Source organism: Pinus tabuliformis, chromosome 9 (assembly GCF_031772625.1).
Source record: "Pinus tabuliformis cultivar Carrire ecotype Pingquan chromosome 9, CPIR1, whole genome shotgun sequence".
In the NCBI taxonomy this organism is placed as follows: Eukaryota; Viridiplantae; Streptophyta; class Pinopsida; order Pinales; family Pinaceae; genus Pinus; species Pinus tabuliformis.
This window is the reverse complement of record NC_142307.1, coordinates 1,566,682,629-1,566,702,093: the sequence shown is the minus strand read 5'-3', so window position 1 is coordinate 1,566,702,093 and position 19,465 is coordinate 1,566,682,629. Positions and strand designations below refer to the sequence as shown.

The 19,465-nt window shown below is 33.8% G+C and overlaps 1 protein-coding gene across 12 annotated transcripts; it reads left to right on the top strand.

Annotated features, from left to right (window-relative positions):
* The first annotated feature begins 3,121 nt into the window (after positions 1-3,121).
* On the top strand, positions 3,122-9,154 carry LOC149154619 (uncharacterized). Of its 12 annotated transcripts, none has more exons than XR_016262717.1 (7): positions 3,122-3,646; positions 4,480-4,542; positions 6,121-6,242; positions 6,373-6,434; positions 6,574-6,682; positions 6,992-7,054; positions 8,633-8,721. XR_016262717.1 is itself a non-coding variant. In XM_089440211.1 (4 exons), exons 1-3 carry the CDS (start codon positions 3,320-3,322, stop codon positions 8,735-8,737), a joined length of 495 nt encoding a protein of 164 aa, XP_089296337.1. In that variant the 5' UTR covers positions 3,122-3,319; the 3' UTR covers positions 8,738-8,749; positions 8,885-9,154. The 12 variants fall into 12 exon arrangements, 5 of the variants coding, with proteins under 5 accessions (XP_089296337.1, XP_089296336.1, XP_089296335.1 ...); XR_016262713.1 differs by having other exon boundaries at positions 6,574-6,698; XR_016262718.1 differs by lacking the exon at positions 6,373-6,434 and having other exon boundaries at positions 6,121-6,237.
* Positions 9,155-19,465: the final 10,311 nt, after the last annotated feature.

Below are 19,465 nucleotides of genomic sequence, written 5' to 3'. Positions count from 1 at the left end.
TTCAAATGACACGTTGAGAAAAAATTGCAATATAGGAAATAAAAAAAATACATGGTAAAACATTTTATCATTTTATTAGTGTATTTCCTAAGATGTAAATGTATACTTCCTTCCATGTTAGACATGGAGCTTTTATATATATCTATATATATATATATATATATATATATATATATATATATATATATACACCAAGAAAAAATCGATAGTTTATATTAGAAAAAGAAAAAGTAAAAACCAGTACATAAGTATGTGATTCTATCATTCAGCTTGCATATAAGCGAGATAGTGAAGAACATAAATACACACCAACTGTGGTCATAAACTCAACCATGTTGATTTTAAATCGTGAGGGCCCCTTTGGGAACATCTAGAATAGAAAATAAAATGTATGTCAATAGGATTGTTACTCAATGCTGAATCGAGTATAAGGAAGGTAAACAGAGAACAACCATAGAAATGGGAGCAAAAATAGATAAGAGAAAAACCTATGACAGTTAAAACTGGAAAAGAAAACCAAACAATATTAAATAGGTGCTTGCATGTATCCTACATCCATTTGCAAGCAGCCAATCTGGAGTGTGATGAACATTTTGTCGGGTGGGTCCCAGATGCCCAGCTTGGACATCGAATCTACAGTGGAATTGTACTCTCGGTGGATGTGTTGGAGTTGGACCTGCTGAAAGGAATCTTTGAGATGGTTTATATTTCGTAACCACCTCTGGAGGTGTGTATGGTTTATGGATGCCAGGCCCTGAACAAGTCTTATAATGATCTGCGAGTCTCCATAAACCTGTGAAGTGGGGATGTTAATGAAGGTAGCAAACCACATATGACCCCATAAAGCAATGGCTTCTGCTTTCGAATTTGAGCCTAGTCCTCCATATGAGTGGATGTTGTAGCTTTGTTCGTATTCCATGCAAATCAAAGCCCCACAACCATTGCACCATCAAAAAAACCTGCAAGGTAGGATATATATGGCACATGTTTGTGTTGCATTATGGATCCCTGAGTAGTAGTAGTAAACAAGGAAGGCCTGAAAACAGAAATGATGTTGTTGGATCTTATCCACATTTAGAAAATGGCCTTTGAAAATGTTTGAGTTCCTAGCTCTCCATACACACACACACACATAAAAGAAATTCAAGTTTTGCATTCTAAGAAACGTTTGCACCTGAAGATAAGATATTCGATCTTTCTCTACACTTGATAGATCTGAGGCTAACATTAATTTATGTTGGTTGTAGTTATAATTGAACTTTTTGTTTGAATAAATGAATAATGAATGGTGTAAAGACCCTCCATTATATGCATAATAAATTGGAAATTGAAAAAACTACTCTTCAATAGTTTTTGGAAAAAAATTGAAAGAGTTAAGAAAATGTATGGATTAAAAGAACTAGAATTACAATGCAAACTACTTATAGTGTAATTATCTTTATAATACTAATAAAACACATTTTTTATATTTAAAATAAAAGCATTATCCTATTTCAATTTATTAAAAAAAGAAACATATAAATACAGAAATATTGTAAATAAAGGTAAATATTACATCTCAATATAATAGTTGGTTGACACCATATAATTTAAAATATGGAAAATTGAAAAAGAATATTCGTAAAATTTAAAATAAAAGTATTATCATATTTAAATTTATTCAAAAAAACAAACATATAAATACAAAAATATTGTAAATAAAAGTAAATATTACATCTCAATATAATATACCATATAATTTAAAATATGGAAAATTAAAAAAGAATATTTGTAAAATGAACTACTAGTTAGAAAATTGGTAGAAAAGTGGAAACTAAAGTTGTTACAAAATTTTAGTGATAAAACAAAATTCTACCAACTTGAAATAAGGTGTAACATCCATTGGTAACCTCGCATGAAAATGTAGGGAGTTAGAAATTTTTTACACAAATTACCAACGGGTAACTATCCAAGTTAGTATTCTATATTCCTCATTAACCATTAGATATAATCTTCATCATTACATAAAGTAACTTTAGTAAAGAATAGTGAGTTACATAACCATTAACAACCAATATTGTAGCATATTAACATAAACTTTCTAACATAATTTTGCGTCATTTCCATGATTCCATTAACTAGATTAGATAATTACATATTTGATATTATAAACATCACATCATGCAAGGAATCATCATCATAAATTTGACACTATAATCCATCACATCATTGAACACTAATATACCCTGGAAACCTTGTAGAGTGAAAACAAACAAACATTTAATTTTATTATTAAACTCTTGTGAGGGTGTTCACCCCTCACTCAATTATTATAAGGTAATCCGTCCCTTGACCATTGTCATAAAATATTACAAGGAAATATCATTTAAATACAATATATCTAGATAAAAGCTATTACAATCATCGTGATATATTTTACCCATAAATCTTCAATCTTTACATCTTTGTGGCCTAGTTGTCCCATGAGTGGACCATGGTGCAATTCATAGTCATTTGCATAGACCATTAGTTTTTTACTTGACACAATGTTAAATATACACAAGTCATCCTCATTTCCTGCCCTTTATGTCACCAACAAGTTTTGATATCATGATTAGATCAAGCATTAATCAACCAATAATCAGTCTTTAAAAGTAATCCTTCAACATATATTCATGTGCATACATGAAATGTAAATAAAATATTGCAACATGCTTCCTCTAACAACAATTCTCATACATTAATTATAAGCATATAATTATCAAAGCATGTCAAAATAAATACCACATTACTTGATCCTTCTCGCACAAGCACGCGTTAATTTCCAAAGGAAAACCACTTTAACCATCTATTTTCATTTAAAGGATACTAGAATCTTAGCTTTGATTTTCGTGCATATAATTACATAAAACATATTCAAAGAAAGTTAGGCCCTCAACTTTTACTTATGCATGTAACGAAGTAATTTTTCCAATACAATAGATATTTACGCCGTAAGGCGTTCCCTCTGAGAAAGACATCCCTAAAATGTGAAGTGTGCGATTCTGAGCCATTGATTTTATGTGTTAGACGATTGGGGTGTTTTCTGCCGTTGATTTAATCTATTTTTCATACAAAAATATTATTTTTTCCACCCGAGAGGGAGGATCTGGCAATCGGCCATGAAATGACAGGCCATGAGACTCTTCGCAGTAAACTCTCAGAAACGTGTCTTCGCAGTGATGAAACGTGTCTTTCTTCTTGGTTTCGTGTCTTTCTTCTTGTGAGCGATCTCACTGCTCCGAATTTTTAGTAAACTAGTTTTCACGGTCCGTCCCATACATCTTTCCTCAGTGTAGGAATGGTCATGGCTTCTGTTTGCACTCTTCCTATTGCATTTTTATCCTCCAACACGAGTAAAGGGCCACATCCATGGCTACCAAACTACACAAACTTTGCAAAGGGAAGAATATCAGGGAGGCATCGGGGTTTGAAAATGGTGGTCCTTGCAGCGAACAGTGGAGGTGGCTGCTGTGGGGGCAGCAGTAGCAGCAGCAGCGGTGGAGGAAGCTGCAGCAGCCATGGAAATTCTTCAGCTCCCGATCTTTCCAAAATTGGAAAAGAGTTTGAAACCATGGTTGCCAGAGCCACTTTGAGTGAACGCGAGAAGGAATATAATACCGTAGAGGTAGGTTTCTAAGAGCGTGAAGAGGTTCACAGAGTGAGTTTTGGTAGTTTGTAATTGAATCTCGGGACTGTTGCTTGTTATCTTATTTTAATTCAAGTTGCTTATTGCATTTATGGGTCTGTAATCAATCATTGGACTAGATGCCCATTGTCGTACTTTGATTCTACTGGTCACTGCATTCGGGTGTCTGTAATTGAATCCTTGGACTAAATGCACATTTATTTTCCAGTCGAGTGGTGATTGTATTCATGGGTCTGGCTTTGATTCTTTGGAGTGGATGGCCATCATCTTATCTTGATTCAAACTGGCGATCTGCGGCCCAATAATAGAAACATTATAGTAGAAGTTTATTGTCTTATGTTGAATCCAGCTAGTGATTGAATCTGTGGGTGTACCGTCTGCGATTGAATCATTGGATAAGATGGCCACGACCTTATCTCGATTCAATCTGGTGATTGCATCTGTGAATCTGTGACTGAATCATTGGACTAGATGCTGATTTTCTTATTTTGATTCAAGCTGGTCAGTACATCTATGGGTATGCAATTTCATCATCGGATTGGATATCCATTATCTTATTTTCATTCAATCTGGTGATTGCATCTATGGCCTTGCAACTGAATCATTGGATTAGATGCCTATTATCTTTTTTTTTTCAGAGAAAGATGCCTATTATCTTATTTTCATTCAATTTAGAGATTACAGAATGAGTTTACCTTTTCAGAACTTTCTGTAATTGGTTCATTAGATTGGTTGCCCATATATATATATATGCATAGATTGGTTGCCTATGCCTTTCAGTTGACCGTTTGTTTGGTTGCTCTAATATCCAGATGAAGGGGAACATTACTCGGGATGGCTTTAAAGAAGTTATGAACGTTGGGCCTTCAAAATTTGTAAGTGTTGTAAGATTTTTTCTGAATCGTGACATATATGTAATGAACCCTATTTTGTTTGTAACTCCTAAATTTGTGGAACTCACAACAGACATGGTCTACAAAGAAATATCAACTCGTATTTTCCATTTGGGTGTTAGTCTGTGGCGTATTGCTCATGTTTAAGGGCATTGAAATATAGTTGTGTCAGCGAGAGGTCGAGGGAAGAATGATGACTGTGTACCTTGATATTTCATTTGCAGGATAGTGTAGCTGTGTTTGTGTGTGCAATCTGTATATTGTTTAGTATTTGCAAACTGGTGTTGTAAGTTGAATAGACTATTTCCCTGGTTTTTCTTAAGGAACCGGCACAGACCTCTCAAGCCATGGTGACAATCTGGGTGCCTAATAAGCATGGAATTACATTTCAGCCCTGAACTTTGCCATCTCAAAATCAAAATCAAATCCACAAGGCATCCTTGGAATACTCTTGGGGCAGGAATTGTGTCTGTCTTTTAACTCAAGACCGGGGAAGTTGAGCTTTCCATTCAAGATTCCCTGTTGGATTTCTTTACCGGGAACCCTCTTCATAATGAAAAGAGAGTAAAGGTGAAAATCGGATTAACCAACTGGATGATCTTGATCAAATGTATACATGAGGTAGATTCCAGTCCTGATCCGTGACTGCTTGATATAGAAGTACTTGAATATTTTTGCTGTAAATGTCCCAGATAAAGGTTATAACCTATCCTTCTCCCTTAGTAATGAAGGTAAGATTATCCAAACCCACCTAATGAAAGGGTTGATCAGGACCTTCCCTGAGCGGAGTAGGTTGGCCCTGGTGATGCAAGGCAAGTTATTTGGAAGTGGTCTGTCTCAAACAGAGCATGCCTTCTGTCTTTTAAATTTGTTTGTTACTTTTTCATTGCCATGACTACTGGATTCTGAGTAACAGCATTGCACTTTTTTCAGAAGCATTCCAGAGTCCCGACTGTTGGCTTTGTAGCTTTTGAATATGCAATTTTTCTGCTGAGCTGTTCTCTTCGAAGTATCTGACAGATTGCTTCAATAATCTGGATATGTTTGTATTGTATTATGAATTATAGTGCCATCCCAACACTCAATTTAATCTGAAATCAAGAAGATTTCTAGGAATTGATAGGTCTGTAATATGTATATCATTTTTGTCTTCTCACCGTAGAAAGGGAACGTATTAACGATAGGGGTCACTGAACCTGCTGCAAATTTGGGAATGTAGATGAGGTGAAGTTAATCTTAGCCTAACTTCAACTTGTAGTAAGCTCTGCATATGCTTTGCTGGAATTGTTGATAGCATCATACTTAGATCTCTAGATGTAGCATTTTTATGAGTTTCTCAGGTGTGCGGTTGCTAAGAGAGCCCACACACTTACCAATCATCTTGAGGCTCTGGTCCATTTTAGTAATGGATAAACTGCTATATGCCATGACAAATGATTCAGACCACTGTATTCTTGCTTATAGATTTCGGTGACATCCCACAGAATTATTAATAATGGATCACATTCTATCACTTATTCCCACTGCAGCCTAAACCTGATGTTTTGTCGTCTCTTGCAGGCTGAGGAAGGAAAAGGGGAAACAGTCATTGATATACAAGCGATGCTAAATGAATTAAAAAATGACAATTTTGCATTTGACAATCCCGAGGATGTGTTTATCTAAGTGACAACTATGGTAAGGTGTGTCTGAAAGATCCAGCTCTGAGCTGACCTTTGTCTGCCCATTTTTATTCTTACATGTAAATTGGAATCAGGAACATTTCCATCTGTTGAAAAGATATATATGATTAGGGAGTGTAAATATCTGCAGTTCATATTGTTCATATAAGTTTTGGAGAAAACTTCGGGAGGATTTATGTTCCGACATTTCAGGTGAACCTATCGCTCATTTTCATCCTCAGACAGCTTTCTCCAAAGCCTATAAGAACAAGATATATATGGTCACGTGGATTCTTATTAATAAGTTGCCTGTATTATCAACGAATGATTAAATTCATTGTTGTACATGCAGGGGAAGTGAGTTCATTGAGATCACTGCAATTCAATCTGGTGATTGCATCTGTGAATCTGTGACTGAATCATTGGACTAGATGCTGATTTTCTTATTTTGATTCAAGCTGGTCAGTACATCTATGGGTATGCAATTTCATCATCGGATTGGATATCCATTATCTTATTTTCATTCAATCTGGTGATTGCATCTATGGCCCTGCAACTGAATCATTGGATTAGATGCCTATTATCTTTTTTTTTTCAGAGAAAGATGCCTATTATCTTATTTTCATTCAATTTAGAGATTACAGAATGAGTTTACCTTTTCAGAACTTTCTGTAATTGGTTCATTAGATTGGTTGCCCATATATATAGATGCATACATTGGTTGCCTATGCCTTTCAGTTGACCGTTTGTTTGGTTGCTCTAATATCCAGATGAAGGGGAACATTACTCGGGATGACTTTAAAGAAGTTATGAACGTTGGGCCTTCAAGATTTGTAAGTGTTGTAAGATTTTTTCTGAATCGTGACATATATGTAATGAACCCTATTTTGTTTGTAACTCCTAAATTTGTGGAACTCACAACAGACATGGTCTACAAAGAAATATCAACTCGTATTTTCCATTTGGGTGTTAGTCTGTGGCGTATTGCTCATGTTTAAGGGCATTGAAATATAGTTGTGTCAGCGAGAGGTCGAGGGAAGAATGATGACTGTGTACCTTGATATTTCATTTGCAGGATAGTGTAGCTGTGTTTGTGTGTGCAATCTGTATATTGTTTAGTATTTGCAAACTGGTGTTGCAAGTTGAATAGAATATTTCCCTGGTTTTTCTTAAGGAACCGGCACAGACCTCTCAAGCCATGGTGACAATCTGGGTGCCTAATAAGCATGGAATTACATTTCAGCCCTGAACTTTGCCATCTCAAAATCAAAATCAAATCCACAAGGCATCCTTGGAATACTCTTGGGGCAGTAATTGTGGCTGTCTTTTAACTCAAGACCGGGGAAGTTGAGCTTTCCATTCAAGATTCCCTGTTGGATTTCTTTACCGGGAACCCTCTTCATAATGAAAAGAGAGTAAAGGTGAAAATCGGATTAACCAACTGGATGATCTTGATCAAATGTATACATGAGGTAGATTCCAGTCCTGATCCGTGACTGCTTGATATAGAAGTACTTGAATATTTTTGCTGTAAATGTCCCAGATAAAGGTTATAACCTATCCTTCTCCCTTAGTAATGAAGGTAAGATTATCCAAACCCACCTAATGAAAGGGTTGATCAGGACCTTCCCTGAGCGGAGTAGGTTGGCCCTGGTGATGCAAGGCAAGTTATTTGGAAGTGGTCTGTCTCAAACAGAGCATGCCTTCTGTCTTTTAAATTTGTTTGTTACTTTTTCATTGCCATGACTACTGGATTCTGAGTAACAGCATTGCACTTTTTTCAGAAGCATTCCAGAGTCCCGACTGTTGGCTTCGTAGCTTTTGAATATGCAATTTTTCTGCTGAGCTGTTCTCTTCGAAGTATCTGACAGATTGCTTCAATAATCTGGATATGTTTGTATTGTATTATGAATTATAGTGCCATCCCAACACTCAATTTAATCTGAAATCAAGAAGATTTCTAGGAATTGATAGGTCTGTAATATGTATATCATTTTTGTCTTCTCACCGTAGAAAGGGAACGTATTAACGATAGGGGTCACTGAACCTGCTGCAAATTTGGGAATGTAGATGAGGTGAAGTTAATCTTAGCCTAACTTCAACTTGTAGTAAGCTCTGCATATGCTTTGCTGGAATTGTTGATAGCATCATACTTAGATCTCTAGATGTAGCATTTTTATGAGTTTCTCAGGTGTGCGGTTGCTAAGAGAGCCCACACACTTACCAATCATCTTGAGGCTCTGGTCCATTTTAGTAATGGATAAACTGCTATATGCCATGACAAATGATTCAGACCACTGTATTCTTGCTTATAGATTTCGGTGACATCCCACAGAATTATTAATAATGGATCACATTCTATCACTTATTCCCACTGCAGCCTAAACCTGATGTTTTGTCGTCTCTTGCAGGCTGAGGAAGGAAAAGGGGAAACAGTCATTGATATACAAGCGATGCTAAATGAATTAAAAAATGACAATTTTGCATTTGACAATCCCGAGGATGTGTTTATCTAAGTGACAACTATGGTAAGGTGTGTCTGAAAGATCCAGCTCTGAGCTGACCTTTGTCTGCCCATTTTTATTCTTACATGTAAATTGGAATCAGGAACATTTCCATCTGTTGAAAAGATATATATGATTAGGGAGTGTACATATCTGCAGTTCATATTGTTCATATAAGTTTTGGAGAAAACTTCGGGAGGATTTATGTTCCGACATTTCAGGTGAACCTATCGCTCATTTTCATCCTCAGACAGCTTTCTCCAAAGCCTATAAGAACAAGATATATATGGTCACGTGGATTCTTATTAATAAGTTGCCTGTATTATCAACGAATGATTAAATTCATTGTTGTACATGCAGGGGAAGTGAGTTCATTGAGATCACTGCAAGAGATTGTTCAATCCATACATGTAAAAGATATGATTTTAAGGCTGCAGGCTTCTCCCTTTGTCAAGTAGCTTCTGAATTAAATGTGAAGATAAGTAGTTCTGGTAACATAAGCCTAGTTACTGATCCCGAGACCTTTCAAAAGGTGAAATGTATTTATTCTTCCTTTGGTTTTGGTTCACCTTTGGTCTATTAACTATTCCGCGCTGCTTGCGTTCTCAGCAGACGAAGCTGAGCACCGAGGATTCATTTGCAGCAAATTTTGAACGTTGATGCCAAAGTTCTCCAGTCTTAAACGCTTCTCGGCGTCCTTCATATACAACTAAACGTTTTCTTGGAATCACGCCATTTTCCAAGGTCACAACACCATTGCCAGCTTTTACCAAAGGTACTTCTCTAGCCCTAACTGCTCTCTGCACACTGATTTCATCTGAATTTTGTGTCTGAAATATTATGAGACCAGTCTTATTGTTTTTCTGTTTCCATTCACCTTGGAAATTTACCTTGGAAATTCACCTTTGGGCTATTAACTATGTCATATGGAAAGGAGTCCATCTTGGATGCATTCAAATTTCTAATGAAATTAGATGAGAGGATATCAGGTTTGTTTTCTATTGCTTAAAGTTTGTGTCATAAATGAAATCATACTGACAATGAGGGTTTTTGCCTGTCAATATTTCTTGCTGCAGCCTGGTGCACGTGACCCTCCGATGCAGTGTTTCATTAAAAGCGGCCAAGAAACATCCACATATTACTTGTATCTCGGGCTTACACCAAGTATGCATCCATCACTAATTTGAATTTCGAATCTGTCATCAACCATGATGCTTGATAAGTTTGAAGCTGAAAGGCTACAAACTTTATTGTTTATTCTCTTTTTGATGAAAACCTACTTTATTGTTTATTCTCTTTTTGATGAAAACCTATTTTAAGTTTGAAGATCTGTGCAATTTCATTGGATATTTCGTTTGACTTGATCTTTGGAGCAGTATGTAATTTGCATTTGTGCCTTTTAACACATTGAGTGAGAGCCTGAAAATAACCTGTTCTATATGTTTATTTTTCACTAAGTACAGTATTGGTTTTCTATTATTCTGTCAATACTCACATTGTAGTTGGTGTTTATTAACAAGAGTTGTTGACCTTATATTGTCCATTATTGACTTCTTTTCTTTATACTTCCTTGTGAACACGAAACGTGGGCTGTACGGACTGTGTACAGTTAGCTGAGATTCACCTTGAAGTAAATTGTTCTGACCAAAAAGCTTTTGGTTGTCTGAGCTCCAGTTATATTTTGTTATATTTTGTACAGCGTTTGAATAAGTTAGGAATCCATGGAAGCTACATTTGAAGAGATACATTTTGTACCAAATTGATTGGATTATGCATTTGTGATCTTTTTTTGCTATATTTCATTTGATCAAGGGGTGAGGTGCGGTGCGGGGGCACAGATTGTTGAAAAATTAATTGAATGGATGCTCATGATTTGTTTGGCTTTTATTGGTGATTTTAGTTTTTTTTTACATTTGGTTAGTCATTTTTGCAAATACTTTATTTAAGTACAAATTCCTATTTCGACCATACAAAGCACTTCAGTCCTTATCGAAGTGAGGGGATTAAATTCTTTGTTTAACTCTTTCAAGTCAATGGACATAATACTTCATAAGCACAATAATAAACATAATATGATAATAAGAGTTCCATTTTTAACTAATTTTTATAAATGCAATCATGACAGATGACTCTTGTAATAAAAAAATGTTTAAGTTGCTAAATAAGCATTAGTGATTCCAATACCAAGAAAAGGTATGGAATTCTGAACCATCTACTGCGGTAATTGTGTAATATTTTAGTTAATTCAAACATCTACAGACTGTACCTTGAACATCCAGCAACCATTGACATATTACACTTCAAGTTCCAGTGAAATTTTAGATTACTCTAAAGGTGGCAACATTTACTGAAATGTGGCCATAAATGAAGACTCTGCAACCACCACAAATTCAAATGTCCAGATTCAAACCAAAGGGGTTGCCATTTTCTTTGAAGTAAATATATTCGTGATTCCAATACCAAGAAAAGGCATGGAATTCTGAACCATCTACTGCGGTAATTGTGTAATATTTTAGTTAATTCAAACATCTACAGACTGTACCTTGAACATCCAACAACCATTGACATATTACACTTCAAGTTCCAGTGAAATTTTAGATTACTCTCAAGGTGGAAACATTTACTGAAATGTGGCCATAAATGAAGACTCTGCAGCCACCACAAATTCAAATGTCCAGATTCAAACCAAAGGGGTTGCCATTTTCTTTGAAGTAAATATTTGAAGCCAAGAGGGCAATTAGATTAAAAAGCCCCTTTAATTTAAGACAACTATACTTCTAATGATTATTGGTAAGATGCAATAATTGACTTGATATGATACAAGAATGTCTCATGCATTGAAAATTGTGTTAATTTAATTTTTGGAATTAGTTTTTCATGTTCGATACAATTTACTTATTTTAATAAGAAATTGTTGCTTCAGTTTTATGTATGTGACCTATTGTAATTTATAATTTACTAAGAAACTTAGTGGAGTCTTGGAAAGGCAAGGTAGATTCAATTCATGTGAACATTCTATTGAAATCAACCTCCATCGAAGGAAGAGGATTGATGACATAAATGAAAGATGTTTGACCACTGAAAGCAAAATGTGTAATTTTCAAAATCAGAATCAGTAGACACCTTTTTGAACACTGTAACCCTTCTAATTTGCAGACTAAATCTTAAATTGCTCCCACATGTCTCATTTTTGGCCATGTTTAAGAAATTCTCTGAGCAATATCATCTAGTTTTATAGTCCTCTAATTATGCTAATTGAGTAGAGTTGTATTGTTCATTTTCCATTCAATTTGCATGCCATGTTTTTCTGTAGCTTTTGCAATCTTATTTGTTATATGTTTCATGTTATTTTATCTTTTCCTCTACCTCTTTATATTTTTTACTGATCTCATTATCAAGCTCATCCACAACTTGATTTGCAGCGTTCATGGAAAATGGGAAATTTCTATTGGCTCCAAGGAGGTTCACGAATCCAACTAGTACTGAATACACAATCTCTCTTGACGCTGATGATCTGTCCCAAGGAACCAATGCTTATGTAGGAAAACTGAGGTATGTTACTATTGCAGTGATTGATATCCATATTAGGGTTTTGCTATTCAGTCATGCCTGCAATAGTACTTAAAATGGGATGATTTTTGTGACAGAAATTACCTTCAAGTTCGTCATGTTAGGATTTTTTAAATAAATTATTATTTCTTATTGAGGTCAATTGTGTATCCTAAGGGTCAACATTTCTTCAGTAACTTTTATCATCTAGAGCTCTCTTTAAGATAAGAGAATTTTACAAATGTCCAAAAATTGACCAAAAAGATAGGTCAATGGGTGATCAATTGTGTATAGTAAGGATCAATATTTCCTTAGTAGTGTTTACCATCAATCTAGAACTCTCTTTAAGATGAGATAAGATAATTTTATTGTCTAGCATATGATCAGAAAGATAGTTCAATGGGATTAGGAAGTAAAACAATGATACTAAGTTTTAGGAACATCCTAGTGTAATAAAAGAAATACATGAAATAAAAGTAATACATCAAGGAAAGAAAGAAAATAAAGTGTAAGTATTAGATGTGAGATGAGGAGGTAGAGAGCAAGGAGGAATAAGTATTTGTTGCCACATGTTGGTACCTAAGTAGGTACTAATGCATTATTTGAAGATGTTGTTTGGAGAGAACCCAGGGTTGAGAGGCCTTGGACAGGTGACTTGGGAGGAGCATGGGAGCTATAAGTAGAGACTCCCAATACTTGAGTCTGAAGGAAAGAGCCTCATGATATAGGGTTAGCATAGATTAGAATACCAATTTGGTCCATGACGAGAATAGGTTCTCCTAAAACCTCATGGGAATGACTTCACTGGCCCTAGAGGGAGAAGTTATACTTGGTCTCGACTCTCACCTCATCGTGTATGATATGTGTAAACAACCAGACGCCAGTGATTAGGATATTAGATGAAAGTGGAAATGGATGCTCTTCACTTGCAAAATGGGCAAAAATATCTGCCCTAGATCTCATGCTAGATGGTTCCCCGAAGATGAAATTTTCCTTACCATTTGTAGATGGCACAGCTCACATATCCTCTCCTCTTATTGAATACAGTGCCCAAAACATCCGACACTGATGGACTCACAAGGTTAATATGTGGTCTGTTGATTACTTGGACCTCATTCAGTGGATTCCAGTAGATCAGCAGTGCATTTTTCTTGGCAGTAAACATCTTGATGACCTTCGTATATTGAAACTGCAATATATGGGAGGACACTACTCTCTTTTTGTTACTGCCCTTGCATGGAGCAGTGGGCATTGGAGTGCCTTCATCTTCAAAGGCTTTTCATTCAAGGATGTGATCCATCTAATTGTGACGATCAATATGTTCCATTATGATAGTAGTATACGATTCCGATCATATAGAATTCCAATCATACAGCGTTTGGATCATAAACATTATATTTTTCCAAGGTAAATTCTGAAACTAACAATGGAATTTGAACTCTTATGGTGGAATTAATGGTCTACGGTTTTAAGCATGTGACCATAAGCATTGCCCAGACATGAAAAGGGTAAGGGAATAGCTATAGAAAAGAAATTTTCATGAAATGAACTGAAGAAGTCGTATCATCAAATAATTTTTTAATGATACTAGAGTTCTTTAAAAAAATCCCATTTGAAAATAACATTTAGGAAGAGATTCTGTACTTAAGGCAACAAATTTGAATACTCCAAACCAATTACTTCCTATAGTTTGGACTGACCACATGTACAAGCAAGTTTGAAGATGAAAAGTAATATGGCAATGTTGTTGTTGTAATGTTGACAGGTCACACAACCAGTTCCTCTATGAAGAAATTCATGAAGTATATCCGCCATTCCCATGGTGTGGATTTCATATGCTTGAATTTCCCTCCTTTAGGGTCTGCAACAGTCCATGCAGAGGTTTTCTTATGTCAATGCAATGCATTCCGATCATATAGAAATCCAATCATACAGCGTTTGGATCATAAACTTTATATTTTTGCAAGGTAAATTATGTCTCTATTGCCTTTTGATTATCCTTAGCAAAGTTAATACTGTTGGAACTGTTTCCTCTCCTCTTGTTGAATACAGTGCCCAAAACATCCGACACTGATGGACTCACAAGGTTAATATGTGGTTTGTTGATTACTTGGAGCTCATTCAGTGGATTCCAGTAGATCAGCAGTGCATTTTTCCTGGCAGTAAACATCTTGATGACCTTCGTATATTGAAACTGCAATATATGGGAGGACACTACTCTCTTTTTGTTACTGCCCTTGCATGGAGCAGTGGGCATTGGAGTGCCTTCATCTTCAAAGGCTTTTCATTCAAGGATGTGATCCATCTAATTGTGATGATCAATATGTTCCATTATGATAGTAGTATACGATTCCGATCGTATAGAATTCCAATCATACAGCGTTTGGATCATAAGCATTATATTTTTCCAAGGTAAATTCCGAAACTAACAATGGAATTTGAACTCTTATGGTGGAATTAATGGTCTACGGTTTTAAGCATGTGACCATAAGCATTGCCCAGACATGAAAAGGGTAAGGGAATAGCTACAGAAAAGAAATTTTCATGAAATGAACTGAAGAAGTCATATCATCAAATAATTTTTTAATGATACTAGAGTTCTTTAAAAAAATCCCATTTGAAAATAACATTTGGGAAGAGATTATGTACTTAAGGCAACAAATTTGAATACTCCAAACCAATTACTTCCTATAGTTTGGACTGACCACATGTACAAGCAAGTTTGAAGATGAAAAGTAATATGGCAATGTTGTTGTTGTAATGTTGTCAGGTCACACAACCAGTTCCTCTATGAAGAAATTCATGAAGTATATCCACCATTCCCATGGTGTGGATTTCATATGCTTGAATTTCCCTCCTTTAGGGTCTGCAACAGTCCATGCAGAAGTTTTCTTATGTCAATGCAATGCATTCCGATCATATAGAAATCCAATCATACAGCGTTTGGATCATAAACTTTATATTTTTGCAAGGTAAATTATGTCTCTATTGCCTTTTGATTATCCTTAGCAAAGTTAATACTGTTGGAACTGTTTCCACTTTTTCTTTTGATTGGCGTATGAATTTTATTTGGAAATGTTAAAGTCCCCTCCCTAGCCTCGTCTTCCTACCATATGTATCTCATTCTTAGTCTCAAATGGAGAGCCAATCGAACGAATGAAACTCCCAAGCAGTGGTAAGGAATGGCACTGAGCAATAAGATGGTAAGTGCTATCACTGAGTGGTAAGGTGGAGTTATCTTGGGATTCAAACGTTTTTGACTTTTGCTAAATTGCCTTTTGCTTTGACTCAAAATTTGCTTTGATGAGAGGAATCCTTTGAGATAGAGCATCCTGGTAAAGCTGGAAGGGAAAAAAACACTAGGTTTCACAAAGATTCATCCTTAAAATATTAATGTTATTATTGAAATGTAATTATTCAGGGTAGCTGAGACTTCATATAATATAATTTGCAAGTATGCCTCGTCTATCTCCATGTAATTGTGACAATCAATATGTTCCATTATGATAGTAGTATACGATTCCGATCATATAGAATTCCAATCATACAGCTTTTGGATCATAAACTTTATATTTTTTCAAGGTAAATTTCGAAACTAACAATGGAATTTGAACTCTTATGGTGGAATTAATGGTCTAAATATCTTATACTTCTTAAGAAAATATTTTTAATTGTTTTAATTTGAATCATGTTTATTTATGTTTTTGAACGAGTTAGGCCGAGTCACACTTTTCTCGTATAATCAGTGCAATTTGAATGGAATGACTAGAGCTTACATATTAGTGAAGCTCACATTTTTGTTATGCTACCCGGTCTTCGTATGTGCTTTTTTTATCATTTCGATTTGTAAAGATTATGAAGTCATTAATCACTTTTGCAATAACATGATTTCTCGTGAGTTTCTTCCAATCCATATTAATAATTATGTTTTTTGTTTTTCTAATGACTCTTTCATAATGAAATATGATTTTTAAAGGTTTAATTACATGAAGTTTTATAAATACCACTTATTTAATAAAAAATACATTTAATTTAACAACACTAATTGTTTACACAAATAGATTTAACATAAGATTTCTTTTTAATTGACTTGGGATAGTTATCCTTTACTCTTTAAGTTTGAGAAAAAGGTAGGATAATCAAGTTTCACAACCAAAAATATCTTATCCTATTGAACACTAATAAAAGCAATTCCATAGACAGTGCACCTAATATACTATGCTTCAAATTTGGACCTAGAAATTTTTCCATCTTGGCCATCATGGTTGGAGGGAATGGCAACAATTGCCCCGAAGTTACTCCCTTTGTTAACATGTCTACAATATTTTAGGTAGTATGTATCTTTTTCATTTTTTTTTTTTATAATGGAAGGCTCATTTACTTACAAGATAAATTGAACTCTCATTGTCACTATACAACCTACCATTTTATTTCTTATTTCCTAACTCATGCAGAAATTTATTTATTTCCTTTTGTAATTTCTAGTAAAACCACATCCTTATCTTACGATACTATATATTGCATACCATGTCTAAATACTCATATACAAAAAAATATTTGAAACTCAAGAAGATAAAGTCAAGTATTCATATCTCTCAAATACATGAGACTCCACTTTATTGTCTACTAATTCTCTTTACATGGACTGTTCAACTCATGTGAAATATCTTACCTTGTGCACACCTTATAGATCAACATGTAAATGTGTAGAAATTTGGACATGGAGTGTATCTCCTCTTATGTCTTGCACACATCTCCTTATTCAATCTGAAATAGCTTTCGAAACATGTACTAACTAGCATTGCATCCTATGTTTTAAATCTTTCCAATACCTTCTTTATGTACTCACCATTGTAGACAATGTTAATTCAATATTTTTCCTATCTTTTGTTATTCTCATATTCATTGCAAATGATTAGCTAATTGTTTTTTAATCCTACATGTTATGTGCTTGAAAAAACATGGCATCTATATACAATAGCATGATACTATAACTACCATTGTGTACTATGTTAAAATAAAAAAAAAGTGGTGAGAGTGACCTTGTTCTATCATAGGCCTATAGAATTTTAAATAACACTATTTGGAGATTATTTTAGAATTTTAAATAACATTATTTGGATATTGTTAACCGCAATAGGGAAATGATTTATGTTCCTTTCCATATAAATATATCTATGTTTTTATATTAGGTTTTAGAGTTTGTTAGGTGTAATGTATTAACAGTAATAAAGAAATGATTTTTCTTCCTATAAATAAGAATGCATATTTTTTCTTGCTTACCTCTATATATATATATATAATGGTTAGGGTTTTATATTATTTTTATAGCGCTTTTCTTCCTAAATAAATATTAATACATATTTATCTCTTACTTATCTATATGTACTGCATTTTGGTGTCACTACTCAATATATTATTTAGTTTTGAGGAAAAATATCAATAGTTGGAGAATTCATTCGAGAATGGAAAATAAAGTAGAACATATAATTTCAACTTCGATAATAATTTGACCATTTTGTTGCAATTTCAACTTAGATAATAATGTGACCATTTTAAAATTGACTTCAAAACATTAATTTTATGATCGTAACCATGTTTACACAGTTTAATTTAAGTTTAATCTGTAGCTTTCTTATTCTTATTACCTGCTTTCAATACGCCAACTTCCATACAAGAATAGTACATGGCCACAATCTTATTTACTAATAATATTATAAATTATAAATTCTTGGGAACAAATATGAAATTGAAAGATTGTGATTTTGATTTTCAGACACATAGATATTATTATGATTAATAGATGATATGTAGAATACTTGAAAAATGGAAAAAAAAAAAAAAAATTATTAGGAAAGTATATTGTCAGAATTGTATTTGTTAGTAATTTTATAAATTTTATGTAAAGAATATAAGATTCAATGATTGTAATTTTGAGAAAATTTTATATTATTATAATTATTAGTAAGTTCTTGAATAATGTAAAAAAATATAATACAATTATAATATCTATATATTAAATTTTGTTATAAATTATTAATTATAATCTCTTATGTTAAATTTTTATATAAATTTCTAAATTTAAGCCTGTGTGACTTGGATTTATTTCTTTTTTATTTTCATACAAATAATTTTACATAAACTATGAAATATATTTCTGTTTGGCATGTGGTTGCGCTAATTGTTTGTATTAATGCTCTATGCTTGCATTCTTAATGGATTATTGATACATAATCACTGGTCAGAACCATCCATAATAGTTGAATGATATATTCATATCTCAATTTGAGACCTCATGGTTGAACAATTGTAGGAAGCAACAATGTAAGATGTTCTACAATATACTTTTGGTTTGCCAATTCAATATAATTTCATAAATATGTTTCTAAAAGTGTGTGGTGTAGAAACATTGGTAACAATACACACACTTAAATAGGGCTTTTGCAACCTATTTTTTTATTTACCTATGTTTGTTTTCAATGTTCATGAAATTTTTGATGGCCAATTTGCACAAAAGTTCACACAACACATTACTAGGTCTTTATACTAAGTTTTCAAGAAGATTAAGTTGTGTAGCGATTAAGCTACCTACCACCATACCTGAGTGATTATAGATTAGATTATATTTTTTTGGGTTTTCCATGTCATTTCGTTGATTATGATTTCTGATGCTTTGTTACATATTTGAGTTTTGATCCTACCTCATTTGAGTAAAATTCAAATTTACACAATGGAGGTAGCTAATTTGTGTAGGTTGAGTCCTAACATAGTGTTTTCTTGAGTGTAATTGAAGTCTAATTATATTTTAATTATTGGGTTTGAAATTTTATAATTGAATTCAAATTATATTTCAATTATTGGTCCAATTATATTTCAATTATTCAATAAAGAAAAACATAACATATGATAAAAAATATAGGATGCACATAAACAAAATTGCATAAAACTTTTAATTCTTGACTCCAACAAGTTTTGATACATTTTCAAATATGGAATGACAACCATGATGTTGTTCACAATGTCATATTGCTTTTTTAACCTCTTCCATTAAAATCTAATAGTATTTCTCTATAGAATCTTAAAAAATCATCACTGAAGATCAAATTATGATTAATCCTCAATTCCCCCATATATCAAAAAGCAATGCCATGACTAGGTCGCATATGGAAAAATTACATCCGTGAAGAAAAA